This window comes from Lontra canadensis, unplaced genomic scaffold (genome assembly GCF_010015895.1).
Source record: "Lontra canadensis isolate GAN:19392208 unplaced genomic scaffold, GSC_riverotter_1.0 scaffold51, whole genome shotgun sequence".
Classification (NCBI taxonomy): Eukaryota; Metazoa; Chordata; class Mammalia; order Carnivora; family Mustelidae; genus Lontra; species Lontra canadensis.
This window is the reverse complement of record NW_022631045.1, coordinates 4710555-4726406: the sequence shown is the minus strand read 5'-3', so window position 1 is coordinate 4726406 and position 15852 is coordinate 4710555. Positions and strand designations below refer to the sequence as shown.

Here is a 15852-nt window from a genome sequence, read left to right as displayed (position 1 = left end):
GACTGAAAGCATGCTGAGAGATTAAAGACCTATGGAAATGGAGAGACATTTCAAATCATGTTCATGGATCAGAACAATATTATTTTGACAGTGATTTCTCCAAACTGATCTACAAATTCAATACAATCACTATCAAACTCTCAGCAAGCTTTTTTTGCAGAAATTGACAAGCTAAATCTAAAATTCAAATGGAAATAAAAGAAACCCTGCATAGCCAAAGAGTCTTGAAAAAGAACAAAGTAGGAGGACATGCATTTCAAATTTCAAACTTACTATAAAGTAAGAGCAATCAAGACAGTGTGGTATTGGCACAAGGAAAAAGTGGAATAAACTACAGCTTATTTATATAATGAAATACCAGGCAAAAGTTAAAAATGGATAAACTGGGATACCTGGGTGGCTCAGTCGGTTAAGCAGCTGCCTTCAGCTCAGGTCATAATCTCAGGGGTCCTGGGTTCAAGCCCCCTATCAGGTTCCCTGCTCAGTGGGGAGTCTGCTTCTCCTTCTCTCTCTACCCCCCTTCACCCCTCACTGCTCATGCTCTTTCTGTCTCTCTCAAATAAATAAATAAAATCTTTAAAAAAAAGAAGAAAAGGATAGGGACGCCTGGGTGGCTCAGTAGGTTAAACCAGACATCTACCTTTGGCTCAGGTCATGATCCCAGGGTCTTGAGATCCAGCCTCATGTCAGGCTCTCTGCTCCGTGGGGAGACTGCTTCTCCCTCTCCCTCTCCCTCTCCTCTCCTCAGTGGGGAGCCTGCTTCTCCCTCTGCCTCTGCATGCAACTCTCCTTTCTTGTGCACTTGCTCATGCTCTCTCACTCTCATTCTCTGTCAAATAAATAAACCAAATCTTTAAAAAAAATGGATAAACTATCCCTACATGTATCAACACATGTATATAGCAAGACATGTTGAAGGAAAAAATTGCATATTGTTCATGTCAATTTTTAAATACACAAAATAATAGTTTGTAACTTTTATGGACGTAAACATAAATAGCAATATATGCGAGAAATAATTCCCATAATCACAAAATTATTTTTTTATGTATTATTTTCTTTCTTAAGTCATTTGCATGTCATCAAAACAATAAGCGTATAAAAATGTTCATATTATTTATTTTGTATCAAGAATTCTGTTTTAATTGTTCTAATCATTGTGAAAATTTTCAAGTTTTTCCATAGGTTCCAAAGACTTTATTTTTTTAAAGATTTTACTTATTTATTTGAGAGAGAGTAAGTGAGCAGGAGGGAAGGGGAGAGAGAATCTGAAGCAGATTCCATACTGAGCACAGAACCCATGGGTCAATCCCGTGACCCTGAGATCATGACCTGAGCTGAAATCGAGAGTCAAAACGCTTATGCAACTGAGCCACCCAGGTGCTCCCACAGGTTCCAAAGACTTTAATGCACAACTGGGAATCAGGGCAATACAGAAGTCAACTACTTTAGTTTGTGTGGTAGGAGAAACAGAACAAAGTTCTTACTTGCTGAGTTTGTCTAAATTCTTCCAAAAGTTTTAGTGCCATATCATAATCTTTTAGCAAATGGTATGCAATAGCATATCCAATCCAGGAAGCACGCTGTGTTGGACGCAACTGAAGAAGCTGATACCTTGTCTCCTAAAAAAATTAAAAAATAATAAAATAAAATTAAAAATTGTCTTTTTCTCTTTTTACTTTAACTTTCCAAAATTTTTATATTTCACCACAGAGCTTTATGAAAATAATTTAACGCCTTTAATTCCTTTCTAATGAATTCCACAAACAAATAACAGCTCCTGAATAAAACAGAAATATTTTTTATGTTAAATTACTTAAGTTCTAGAATACTCTGTAATGGTCCCTGTAAAGCTGTCAATGAGGAGCTGACCTTGTGTGGTCCATGCTTTTGTGCTGCCTTAGAAAATAACCTTTACATAATGGGAATTTCTTTTGGTAACTAAACATTTTAGAAGAGAGACTAAGATACCTTTTATTCAAATAAATTCTTCTGTTTATAAAATCACTGTATGAAATTATAACATCTTTATTACATTGTTACAGCAGGCCCCAGAAACAGGGCAGGCGCAGCCAGGGCAAACACTCAAACAGAACACCCCGCTGCCACTCTAAGACAGCTTTGTATCTATGACACAAGGGAGAAAACACCAGAAATTCCACCATGGCTGCTCCAGAAGAATCCAAATATCTTCACCAGCAGAAAATGTCCCCTCCCTACATGGCCCCCACCTCTTGATAGCTCTTATTTGCCTCCAAGTTTTAGGCACGTGCATCTGCTTGGAGGAGCAGGGCCTCAGGAAGAACACTAGCTGCAACCAAGTTCTGCAAATGTGCCATTTGCTTCTGCTGTGGAACTAGGGGCCAAAGGAGTCCTTCCACACTATATGCCATAAGCAGTAACCTGATCGGATCTCTGGCAGAAAGAGAGATCTTTGAGAAAACAGCTTAGACAGTCTTACACCTCTGCCTTTATATGCCTGGTTCCTTCAGGCATATGACATTAATATGTCTCTCTCCTTGACACCACTCTCCTTGACACCATTGCTTTTCTGTCACTTCTCACCTTCACTGAAGTCTGCGTCAGTTGCTTTTTCTCTGCCAAATCCCACCACGATCCTGTTATAAGTGCAACACTGCGGAGCACCCATCCAACAACTGAGTGTTTTAGAATCAGGACTTCTTTATCTTTAATGATCTCCATCATGCTGCTTCGGGCACCCCCCCGCCCAACAACCACACCCTAGACCTTACTGCCATGCAGAAATCATAAATTCAGAGAGCTCATTCTCTGGCCAACGCTCTCACTCAGTGACATCCCTACCCTGGTTCTGAGCTACCATCAGTGCCTCTGGCTCCCTGGAACCTTGGCCTCTAACCACCAGCTCTTACATCTTCGTTTATTTCGCTACCCCTTTAGGCAAGCACTGTCTTGCCAACATTCTTAATTTCCTTGCCTCATTCCTACAGATAACTGATTTTAAATCCCACCACACTTGGGCTAAAAGAAAAACCACAAGATCTGGAAGAATGATACCATTATTAAGCTCAGCAGCATGCTTGACACCTCTGCAAAAATCTAGGCAACAGGCATAAGGATTTACATGGCAATAGAAGACAAAAGTAAACAATAGATGAAAGAACTTAACTTATTTAAAGAGAAATGTTAAGAGTTTGTGGGCTCCTACACATGAGAAAGGGAGAGAATTTCACTGTGGACATACTGAAGTTAGGGTAGTTAGTGGAGTAAGCACATGGAGATAACCCAGCAGAGTTGAAGATGCCAGTGTGAAGAGATCTGGACCACAGAAAGACTGCTTTTCAACAATCTTTCCCACAGTATTTTATATTTACTAACCCATAACAGAGAAAACTATTTAATCCCTACATTTAGATTTCAATTATAAAAGTTCTATTTATGGGGCGCCTGGGTGGCTCAGTGGGTTAAAGCCTCTGCCTTCAGCTTGGGTCATGATCTCAGGGTCCTGGGATCCAGCCCCGCTTTGGGCTCTTTGCTCAGCAGGGGGCCTGCTTCGATTCCTCTCTCTCTGCCTGCCTCTCTGCCTACTTGTGATCCCGGTCTGTCAAATGAATAAATATAATCTTTAAAAAATAAAAAAATAAAGTTCTATTTACCAAATCTATAAACATCAAGCCCACAAAGAATCTAGTACAGTATTTACACATAGGAGATAATCTAGTTTTTAAAAAAGCATTAAATGAACACACAGTTTTCCTGTTTTTTAATGATCAAGGATGCATTTTTTAAAAGATTTTATTTATTTATTTGACAGAGATCACAAGTAGGCAGAGAAGCAGGCAGAGAGAGAGGAGGGAAGCAGGCCCCCTGCTGAGCAGAGAGCCTGATGCGGGGCTTGATCCCAGGACCCTGGGATCATGACCTGAGCTGAAGGCAGAGGTTTTAACCCACTGAGCCACCCAGGTGCCCCCAAGGATGCATTTCTTAAGACTATTATTGGGGAAGAAGGTCTCAGGTGACTTTCCCCTTCTACTCCAGACTATAATGAACAATCAAATCTACATAATTTCAGCCTATGCTCATTCTGAACTTCCACATTTTAAAATTATGCCTATTGTAAAAACAACACTTAAGACTAAGTACTTACTCGATAGCCTTCAAGGTCCCTCATTTGGATCTGCAACAGGGAGAGATCCCTCAAAATTTGTAGATTATCTTTATCTAATTTGAGGGCATTTCGATAACACTTAATAGCTTCATCATACTTCTTATCAGAACGCTGCAAGAGTCCATACACATGCCAACCTACTAAGTTAAGGAAATAGAGACACTCAAGGACACTAGAATATATTATGCTACATAGCTAACATAAAGCTTACCTTAACGACGTGTTATGTTGTCTGGGACTTAGTTCAGAATAATCTTGGGTCAGAGAAAGGGGGAAAGCAAGGGGGTGGTAAAAGATGAAACCAGATTAGCCCTGACTGACAGTTGTTATATGAAGATCAGTTGACGGGCACATGGAGGGGTGGGTGCATCATTCTACGCCCTCCACATACATATGTTTGGAATTTTCTGTTATGTTTACGTAACCTCAGAAAATTCTTGGAAAAATTCTACACACTCCCTACCCTTCACCCCCTCACTTTCCCACCCCAGCACCTCAGTCACTTATTCTTCATTTCTATTTATACAAAAATTGTAGTTATCTCTTCAAACTAGTTTATATTCAATCAATTCTAAAACATGTAATCATCAGTTAATTCACTAGTGATACTTAAAAGCACAAAAATTAAGTTTTTATCTATTGTAAATTAAGGTCTCAGCATATCTTGGAGCCAAAAAAAACTATCATACTTACATGCCCTCTCTCCTCTTTCTGGGGTAAACGCTGAGATAAAGAAATAAGTATTTAGTATTTCGAGAGAATCCTAAGCTAAATATGTGAAAACACTATCTAGATTATCGATGTTCAATACTGGCCAACAGCTAGATGAATAAAATGTAAAAATTAAGATAAAGGCAACATGTGAAAAGACAGTAAATAAGCATACAGATAGGCAAAACGGAAATGGAAATCAATTACGATGACCTATCTTCGAAAAAGTATTTTTGTTTTCTCACAAACTGAGATACCAGCCAATGGAAAAAAAAAATGGTTAAGTATCTAGTGGAGTAACAGCTATGTCCCTGTGTACCAGAAACCCCACCAAAGAACCAATATCATATCTGCTTTAAAACGGGTTTTTTTTCCTGAATTTTTCTTGTCTACAACAAAGTTTAAGGAACTTAAATTCACTATGCAAGTAATTCATTTGGAATGACAGGAAAGTTATCGGTTTATGGATATGTGAGAAAAAAATGGGTTTCAAGTCACAGATGAGTTATTTTTCCCTCACACAAAGCATAGCCAAAGTAAAAAAGTACAAGAATTCTCTTTCAACTACTGCAATAAATAAACAAGGGGTAGGGAACAGAAGAAACTACTACAAAATGTTGATAATTATGGAAGCTGAGTAATAGTACACAGTGTTCATTAAATTCTCTTTTCTATACAAAATTTTCCATAGTAAAGGTCTGTTTTTTTCCTGAATTAGAAAACCCTACTAAGTGGAAAATAAATGAAATAATAAATTTCAATTATTGCAAAAGGATACAGACATGGCTCTTGACATCATTACGAAGTCCTTTACGAACAAATTCATATGCTTCTTCTTTTTTTCCTAAACAGTTCAATGTCAATCCTTTCATAGCCAAAGTCTCTGAAAGATATTTTTTAACCTCTGTTTACACACGACAATTTCAAATTATTCTCTTAGCACTATTTTTTTAAGCTCTTACTACTATTTTAATATGATATCTGCCAATGCTTATCCTATTTGTCTTTTTAATCACATAGTTAAAACTTCTGTCCAAACACAGAAAGTAAAACTATATTTAAGTATTTATTAAAGCGTAGCCTGGGTCCTTTTCTGAAATCCCTGAGGTTGGGACTGAGTTCCTCAAATACCTTCTGCCCTTTATAAGACTGTACAGAGGGGCTGAGATGATTCAGCTGAAAAAACATAATACGGTGGACCCCCAAGTTCTGCTGTGTTAAATCTACAGCAGTAGCTCCAGAGCTTTCATCCAAGGTCAATTCTAATCATCCTCCAATTTACATCCCACAAAAACAATCTACCTTAGCAAAGAGATGCACACAATGTAAATTCAGCTTATTTAATATTGGAAAACACACCTTATTTTTGGCAGTAAGTTTATTCCAACTAACTCTGGTTAGGCTAACGAACATCAGTTTGCATTCCAAGAGTGTAACACTGAACTGAGGGAGTGGTAACCCAAAAATATATTTAAGGCAGCTAATGAAAGATGGCTTACAGTGAAATAATTCTCTGAATATATCCACAAGAATGAGACAAGAACAATGGTTTTCAAATGATCTCTGTGGACTCTGGTTCTCAGAACATGGTGATCCAGCAGTTCAGGCCCCTATAAACATCTTCATTTATCTGTTTTCACACAATGAGCTTCCCTACAAGCTGCCATGTGGATAAGGGTTCCGTAGAGGAAAAAAATGAAAATAAACTTTACGTTTCTCCAGCTTTACGAACCGAAGACTTCTTTCCATTTCCTTCAAAGAATGTTTTAAAAGTTAGTTGAAAGCTGAGCAAGATCAGCCTACTTTCCAAATAAGATGGTCTCAAGAATTACTCATGTCTAATATTCAGAGACCCTAAATGACGGTGCTCCACTGGAGGACTGTAACTAGCATGTCTGGTCTTATCTGTCCTTCAAACAAGCACCGGTCACCGGTGAAAAGGGAAGAGACAAGCAAATATAGACCTAGTAACACCAGTGCTAGAAAACAGCTCAAGATAAACAATCCAGTGGTAAATCGATAGTACCTAATTTATTTATAAAGGTCAGCAGATATGTAAGAACGACATTTACCAGAGAATAAAATACATGTGACTGTATCTTCATACTACTTCTATACTGCAAATGTTGTCTTCATTTCATACATAAGAAATCAAAGCATAAACTTAAATTCTACCCAAAAGTAATAGATGAAGCGAGATCTCTAAAAGTACTGTAATACACTCCGATAAGCAGTCTCTCACAGATGAGACAATACCTCCATGTTCAGCAAATTTTGGATTCGAAAGAATCATCTTGCAAAACTTGAGGCCATTTTTGTACTGCTTCTGTTCATAGCATTTCTGTAAGGAAATATGAACAAAAATTATTTAATAAAATGAATATATAGGGTACAACTTTTCTTTGCATTGTATAAATTCTAAATTCAAGATCCAAAATTAGATCTAAAACATATGTGATGGGAAGGTGTTATGTCAATTTTTATCACTTATAACATGACGTATATTTTCGTTACCTACTTCTTGCCAAGTTATTCTAGTATGAGTATTTTCACGTTTATAGGAAAAAAGGGAAAAAACCCACTTAACAAATAGGAAATTTAATTGTCAGCCAGTACTGCTACAACTTTTTACAATTCAAACTTTACAATTACAACTTTTTAAAATTCAAAATTCAAAAGCAAAAATTATGTGATAACAGCATAGAAAAACACTAAAAACTGCACTATGTTTTTGCTACTTCAAGAATGAAACCGAGGTATATATAGACACACACAGACACACACACACAGAGCAACTACTACATATCCAGATAAACCCTGTTATATATCTCATAGGTATCCCTCAAGGTAGGTGTCATCATCTCCTCCCTACAGATGTAGAAATTGAAATTTAAGAGTTCATAAAATGTGTTTATAAATAGCTCAGCCTACTTGCAAACTCTGGTCTGATTCCAAAAACCATATCTTTCCACACTAGGCTAATACAAGTATGAGCAACACCTTTCTTCCTAAACACCACCAGCCAGGCTAAGTAATCAGCACAGCCATTGATCACAAGAAATCTCATCATCTTCCACTTACCCTCCCACTTACGTTGACATGGGTTTTCTTTCTAGTACTCAACATGCCAAGTTTGTGCTCACATCAGGGTCTCTGCACATGTGTTCCTTCTACTTGAAATGTTCTTCCCCAGATCTTCCTTACCAGCAGAATTTCACATGTCACCTGCCTGACCACTCTATCTAGTACTGCCAGCCTCCCACCCCCACACACATATTCTCCATAGTATCACTCCATTTTCTGCACAGCACTATCATTCTCCGAAATTCATATCTGATTACTTATTCAGTGTCTATCTTCCTCACCATACTTTAAGAACTCCATGAGAACAGAGATGAGCTCTATTGTAAACACTGCTGCATCCTCAGGGTCTACACAAATTAGGACCGCTCAAAAAAAATAGTCTCCTAGGTTCAAAGCAAAACAGTACCAACAAAGAAGGAGGAAGTGGTTAATCTTTGCAGCAGGGGCGGGATGGGGAGGGGAGAATTAGAAAAGGGTTCATAGAAAAAAATGTTTAGGGGCACCTGGGTGGCTCAGTGGTTAAGTCTCTGCCTTTAGCTCAGTTCATGATCCCAGGGTCCGGGGACCGAGCCATGCATGGGGCTCCCTTCTCAGCAGGAAGCCTGCTTCTCCCTCTCCCACTCCCCGTGCTTGTGTTCTCTCTCTGTCAAAAAAAAAAAAAAAGGAGGCTTCTTGGTTGCATCTAGGGAAGGGAACCTAGTAGGTGGGAGAAAACAATGGGAGAGAAACCTGAATTCCAAACCATCTGAATATATTCCCTATTCCTAAAATATTTAAAATAAAAATAAATGGGCGCCTGGGTGGCTTAATCAGTTAAGCATCTGCCTTCAGCTCAGGTTATGACCTCATGGTCCTGCTCCCTAGTCAATAAGGAGTCTGCTTGTCCCTCTCCCTCTGCACCTTCCCCCATCCCTTGCTTGTACACTCTCTCTCTTGCTCACCTTCTCTCAAATAAAATCTTTAAAAATAAAATAAAAAATTAAAAATAGTGTTGACTATAGGAGTTCATCTGACAAATGACAAGAAGAAAAACAGAAGCAGAAGGAACCACTGGCAAACAGTAAAAGAAGAGAAATATAGTTTCTTTCTGACTTACCAAGTGATCTAGAAATACTTGTAATCATACTACCAATAACAGTAATAATAATAGTTAATACTTTTTGGAAGCATTTACTAGAGTCAGGCATCAGTCACTTAATCCTCATTTAAATCCCAGGAAAGCCTATGAAATACAGGTTATTGCCATTTCAGATGGAGACAGTGAGGCACACAGTTACTGAGTTTACAGAGCTAGTGTCAGAGCCATAATTCAAACCATGTTGTCTGTCCCTAGTATCCAAGCACACAGGTTAAAGAAAAGTATTAAGTTATACTCAGTACAAAATATAGATTCCACTGTCAACTTTGTTACTAACCAGACAGAGAACCTTAGACACTTAGTCACTTACCACTCCTTGGTTTGGTTGTTTCATTCTCAAAAGAAAGCATGGAGCACCCCCAAAATTCAAAAAAACCTAAAGCTAATAGCCAGTTTGGGGAATAAGACAGGCATGCACAAGCCCATAACAAGTAATAAGCTAGCTACTAAATTTGTATGGATGTGTTTAAGTACGTTCATAATTCATTTTTAAAAATCTGCTGTTGGGGGAGCGCCTGGGTGGCTCAGTCAGTTAAGAATCTGCCTTCAGCTCAGGCCATGATCTCTGGGTTCTGGGTTAGAGCCCAGGATCTTGGGATCCCTGCTCAGCAGGGGTCTCGTTTCCCCTCTCCCTCTATCTCTCCCCCACAACCCTTCAATCCCCCTGCACTCATGCACAGGAGACAGCAAGCTCTCTCAAGTAAAATAAAATAAAATCTTAAAAAAAAAAAAATTTACTGTTGGTGGCAGAGCACTTTGGTCCACCAACCAAACTTGAAAAATAATTTTAATGAAGAGACTTTGTCAGGGAATTATTGTAGCAAAATTCTACCCACATTTATTGCAACTGTGAGATGTTAGGATCATTCACTTTTGCAGCACCCTCCTAAATTCATGTACCCTTATAATAAACATTACATAACCAGAGAAAAACATATTTAGCATTTCCCAATTTATGTAGGGATAAAGTTAACTCAGCAGCAGCTGTAACTTTAACTAGAGTATAATAAATCATGTAATTGTTTTTTAAATAATCTATTGATAACATGATTTAAACTAGAAAATACCCAAATAGAGTGAAAAATAAGTTTTCTGTCATCCTTTAGGGATAATGCCAAATGTACTTAAATCCAACCAACAACTTACAGATGAGCCTGAAAGGGGCAAAAAGTTCACTTCTCCAAACCCACCCTGTGAAAAAAGAGAGGTATGGAAAAAACGAAACTAAAATAACAAAAAAAGGGGCACCTGGGTGGCTCAGTGGGTCAAAAGTCTCTGCCTTTCGCTCAGGTCATGGTCTCAGGGTCCTGGGATCGGGTTCTCTGCCCGCTGGGGAGCCTGCTTCCCTCTCTCTCTCTGCCTGCCTCTCTACCTGCTTGTGATCTCCTTCTGTCAAATAAATAAAATCTTAAAAAAAAAATAAAAAAAAAAAAATATATATATATATACACACACACACAAAGCCCAATGAAGCAATCTGCCACAATGCTTTAATTTGAAATTTTTGTGTTTTACATTTGCCTCTCATTATTTGCTCAACACTAAGTATCACATAAAATTAAGACTTAAAATGTTAATCCCATCTACTGTGTATCTTTTTAACATTTTGAAGAAGCATAAAGTTTCTACTGGCTTGAAACAGAAAAGCTGCTATGAATTCCTACCTACCATTGATAATACTTAAAACTATTCTAAACTTAGTATTTTATTTATAGTAAAGGTAAGCATATAGTCATATAACCAACACAAGCTCTAAATAATGAATTCCCGCTTATGATCAGATGAAATGACGCCCTAGAAAATACACTATGTACAACAGCAGTTTAAAATCCACAGTCTCCATGTGTGCTGAGAAAAGCGAAGGCATGTTGCCTCTCCTGGAAGAACGGAACCTAGAAAACGAGGGAAGGCACCGGGGACAGTGGCACGAAATCTACAGAAAACTTTTCCGGCCCGCAGCGGTCATCTCTACGGGGTCGTTACTCGGGTTTCTGCTTGGAAACAAAGTAAAGGCGCCCCTGCAGAGTGAAATCAGCCAGCCCGCTCGACTTTGCCAAGTCCGGGCCTGAACGAGTTTGAAGCGACCAAAGCGCTATCTGCGTTCGACTTTGTAACTTGGAAAAGAGCTCAAGTCGCTTATTCGCTCCCTAAAGAGGGTAAGTACCGTACACCAGAAGCATGCAAACTCTTGCGAAGGGAGGCTCGGCTTCCCGGGGTTTGCTTTTCCCATCCCCGGTGTAAGCCGGAGCCCCACTCCGCCCTAGGATCGCTCCATCTTCAGCAGGTATCGGCGTGCGCTGTGCAATGGGTTAAGCACGAAGCAGTGAGTGAACACTCGGCCGAGGGGAAAAGAACACACGGGAGTTCAGGGGAAGGAGTGGTGCAGAGGTCGCGAGTCCGGCCGCAGGGAGCCGCGGAGGCCACGGGGGCCACCTCCCGGGCCCACGCGCTCTGGCCCAGAGGGACTGCGGAGAGCGGCGGGGTCGCCGCCAGCGGCAGCAGGGGACGAAGCGCTCGGAGCAGCGGCCGGCCAAGGCGGGCAGTCACGTCGCCGCGGCGCGGAGGTAAACAAAGAACGGAGCCCGGGACTAGCCCGGCCCGCGCAGGCGCCGCCGCCAGACCGCTCGCCGCACCGGGCAGGGTCGGAAGCGCGGCCTCGGCCACTCACCAGGATGCGCTTGAAAAGGTTGCTCTCCTTGGGCGGCAGCTGCACGTTCGGCATCGCGGCCGGAGGGGAGGACCGGCACCCGGGCGCCGCGTTTCGCGGGGGCGGGCCACTGCGAAGAGCCGGGCAGCGGGCGGTGGGTCAGTTCATGACCTGGAGTGGGGGCCGGGCAGGCCGTTGGGCAGGGCTCGCGATGGAAAGGGAAGGGGACCTGGACCGGACCCTGTCGACTCCCGCCCTGCGGCCCGGCGAGCGGCCGCGGCTCCCGCGCGCAGCAAGATGGCAGCCGGGGCCCGTCCCCTCGAGCGGGGCGGTGTGCGCCTGCGTCAGGCGCCTCGCCGCCAGAGGCGGTGGGGGACACCGGGCGGCGGGGAACGCGGTGTGCGCAGCGCTAGGTCGCTTCTGCCACCGGCACCCCGGCGCCCCGCGTAGGTCACTGGCTGTGCCGTGCCCCGATTGCTGGGCTTGCGGGCCACCGGAATGTGATTCAGACCTTTTTGATTTCTCTGCACTCGGGAACTTAAGCGGTGGTGGCTCCGAGTAAACGCTCCATTAGGACGAACTTGTTTTCCTTCCTAGACTTTGAGAGAAGCCTTCTCTTTTCGGTGCTTACCCAAAACACATACACGCACAGCGTAGGTGAGGTTCTTGGACCGGCCTTGAAATGGACTAACGGGAAAGCATGTTTGAAATGTTAGGGAAAAAAACATACTGCCAGCAGCTTAGAACATCTGACCTTGGCGGTGAAAACTGTGGTGGTTTCATGGGCCACTGAGTCTCCAAGTCTACCTACCCTTTCTCCTCAGAAGGTTCCCCTTCATACAAGCCATATAATAACATGGCTTAATAAGCCAATAATAATGAGAGAAACAATAGTCAAACCCAGGATCTTCCAGTTCTTGGACACTGTCATACCTAAAAAGCAGCCTGGTGATAGAAATGTGTGAGTCTTGAAAGACACGCATATACATCGATGGCAAGCACAGCCATGCATATGAGGTAGGTATATTATCAAGAAATATGTAAATATTAGATGCATAAACTTATTTATGCGTGTTCTGGATCTTCATTTGTGCCTGTTTGTGTGACTACTAAGGGGTTGATGCGCAATTGCACTGAATGGGCTGTAATCCGAGCTGGGATGGGGCTTACTTGAATTTCCCTTTAACCTGAGTTTGTTTGGAGATGGAAGAAGGTATCACAGGGGTCTTTTAAAATAGTGAAGAGCTGGCTCAGTTGGTGGACCGCGTGGCTCTTGATCTCCGGGTTGTGAGTTCGAGCCCCACATTGGATGTAGAGATTACATAATAATAAATATATACGTATATATATATTTAAATTAGAAAAATAAAATAGAGACAGGACTGTTATTAAAAGGGGGTAGGTTCAGAGGGACCTAAGTGTTCTAGACAGATCCTAGGCTCCTCAAGCGACTAGAGAGGAATTGGCAAGGAGAGCTTCATGGGAATTTAGCTGAGCTGTACTGAACTGGTTGGTGGTAGTCTTCTAGACAGTGGAGCAGGACAGAGGGTGCTCTCAGCACCCTCATACCCAACCACTTCCATAGTCCTTACCCACTGTTTGCTCACCATGCTTTACTGATTCCTGAAAATCCTTTGGCTCCCAATTTATCTACATTCTCAGGAGCAAAGGGTTAATTGCGGCAAGAGCTGAAGATCCAGTACTCTGGTCAGGCCATCCTTTTACTCTCATCGGACATGAGCTTTTCTGGAATGTACCTCATTCAGCCGGCTCAAGCTATTTTGCCACACCTCAAGGCCGATTTCAAAAGGACAAGTTGAAAAAAAAAATGTGGAAAAAAGCATCGTGCCAACTGTAAATATTTTGGAGGCACGTAATGTTTATCTTTTATGAAAGTTTCCATGGGCCTAGTACAGCCTGACTCATTACAAATCACTAACTGTCGCCATTCTCTGCGGTAACTGCTGGATCTTCACCATGGCCTCACCCCTAAATCAGGCACCCATCACTGGTTCTTCATTTGCACTCAGCAGCTTCCCACCCATTGCCAACCTCTCCCCTTCCCAGAGCCTCCCCAGCATCTCCCAGCAGTGCAAAGGAAACCTGCAATCCCAAACACGGAGAAGTGAGTAGTTATAAACCCTCATATTTAATATTTTCCTCATCTGCCTTACACGCACCATAGCATGTGATACACACAGACCTATATTGTCTACATTAGGGTGGGAGTGAGGGGAGAGGTGAATACTTGAAAAGAATGCCAGTAGTGGGCACCTGGGTGGTTCAATCCATTAAGTGTCTGACTCTTGGTTTTGGCTCTGGTTATGATCTCAGGGTGGTGAGATCGAGCCCTGCATCGGGCTCCATACTCAACAGGGAGTCTGCTTGGGTATCTCTCTCCCTCTCCCTCTACCCCTCCCTGTTGTGCACTCACACTCTCTCTCAAATAAGGAAATCTTTAAAGAAAAAAAAAAAAAAGAATGCCAATAGCGTTGCTAGTTTTTGGCAGCATAAGTCTTAGAGTGTGTAAAGGATATAATTCATGCACAGTCAGAAAGCCTGCATTAGCCAGTGGTTATAATTTTATTACTAACTTCCTGTTTAGTCTGGAGCAAATCTTATTTCTACCTTTCAACAGAAAATGAGGTTATAATAACATTATTGTAATCTTTCACAGCAAGGTTGTGTGAATATAATGCTTTATCATTTCTAAGCCCACAGAGGGGAAAAGAAAAAAAGCACACGCATTGTAAATCTGAGTTTGCTGACTCTCAGGAAGAATGCTGAAGCCCGGCTAGGGCCATCATTGGCCTCCACCAGATGTTGCTTCATGGTGCTTCAGACAGGTTTTGTGCCTTCTTCAGAATTATGCACACGGTACATTAATAGCAACAACATCTATGAAGACCTTTTTGCATATATGATACGTGCCAGTGATTCTCTTGCTAAACTTAGTAGGCCCAAGGAAAACATAATCTAGAAAAGGATGTCCTCCACCCCATATGCAGAGCATGTCTTACAGAACTAGCTGACATGGTTTGCTGCTAGTCCTACAACCAACTGAACCATGTAATTAAAGGCTGATGGGAAAAGAACTCATCAGGTTGTGTAGTGCATTATACCCTCAATTCCCTAATGTGTCTACTCTTGTCTTCCTTTCTTGCTCTTGTTTTGGAGAAAGCAAGCATACTTCATTCCTCCCTGGAACGCTTTTTTTTTTTTTTTGAAGATTTTATTTATTTATTTGATAGAGATCACAAGCAGGCAGAGAGGCAGGCAGGGGGTGGGGGTGGGAAGCAGGGTCCCCACCAAGCAGAGAGCCCAATGTGGGGCTCGATCCCAGGACCCTGAGATCATGACCCAAGTGGAAGGCAGAGGCTTTAACCCACCACCTGAGCCATCCAGGGCCCCCTGGAACTCTTGATCCCATTGCCCTTGGCGTTTCCTAAACTTTTATTCATCAGTTGCTCCCCCCCAATGTTTGCATAGTCTCCCTCCTTATATAGTCTGTATTCTAATGGGAGGAGACAGACAGAAAACACATCAATCAGCAAGATCCTCCCAGACTGGGACGTCCTAGGGAGGGAATAAAGCAAGGTCCTGTGAGGGCAGAGGGGATTGAGGGAAGGACTACTTTAAACCAAGTACTCAGGAATGATCTTTGGGATGGGGCGGTGATAACATGTGAACAGACCTAAAGAATGGGAAGTGAGTCAACAAGGAAAGCTGGGACAGCATATTCTAGCTGAAGGGAACCTCAGGCAAGTGCCCTAATACAGGGGCAAGGTGAGCATGGTCAAGTCCTAAAAGGGACAGGTAAGAACTTCAGTTTCAAGGAGGTGACTGGAAGGTGGTGTGTGTGATGAAAAGCAGTTCAGTTGAAAATGCAGACCAGCTTATAAGGGGATGGTGGTCTCAGGCAATGTGGTTTGGTTTGGTCCTAAGTTCAGCAGGAAGCCACTGAAGCACTTTAAGCAGGAAAGTGGCATGATCTAATTTTTTTAAAAGATCACTCTTTGGGCACCTGGGTGACACAGTCGGTTAAGTATCTGACTCTTGGTTTCTGCTCATGTCATGATATCAGGGTCAAGAGATACAGCCCAATTTCCAGCTCTGTGCTCAGCA

General features: G+C 42.0%; 1 protein-coding gene across 4 annotated transcripts in view; it reads right to left on the bottom strand.

Moving 5' to 3' along the window:
• Positions 1-12040, bottom strand: part of NAA16 (N-alpha-acetyltransferase 16, NatA auxiliary subunit) — a 64269-nt gene extending 52229 nt beyond the window's left edge. For 3 of the 4 annotated variants that reach the window (XM_032873937.1, XM_032873938.1, XM_032873939.1), the window contains exons 1-5: positions 11749-12040; positions 7115-7199; positions 5637-5741; positions 4127-4284; positions 1488-1622 (exon numbers count right to left, since the gene is read on the bottom strand). In XM_032873937.1, the coding sequence (XP_032729828.1) occupies positions 1488-1622; positions 4127-4284; positions 5637-5741; positions 7115-7199; positions 11749-11802 (537 nt within the window). In that variant the 5' untranslated portion in view covers positions 11803-12040. Of the gene's footprint in view, positions 1-1487; positions 1623-4126; positions 4285-5636; positions 5742-7114; positions 7201-11748 lie in introns of those variants that run through there. The other variant, XM_032873940.1, reaches the window with a different exon arrangement.
• Positions 12041-15852: the final 3812 nt, after the last annotated feature.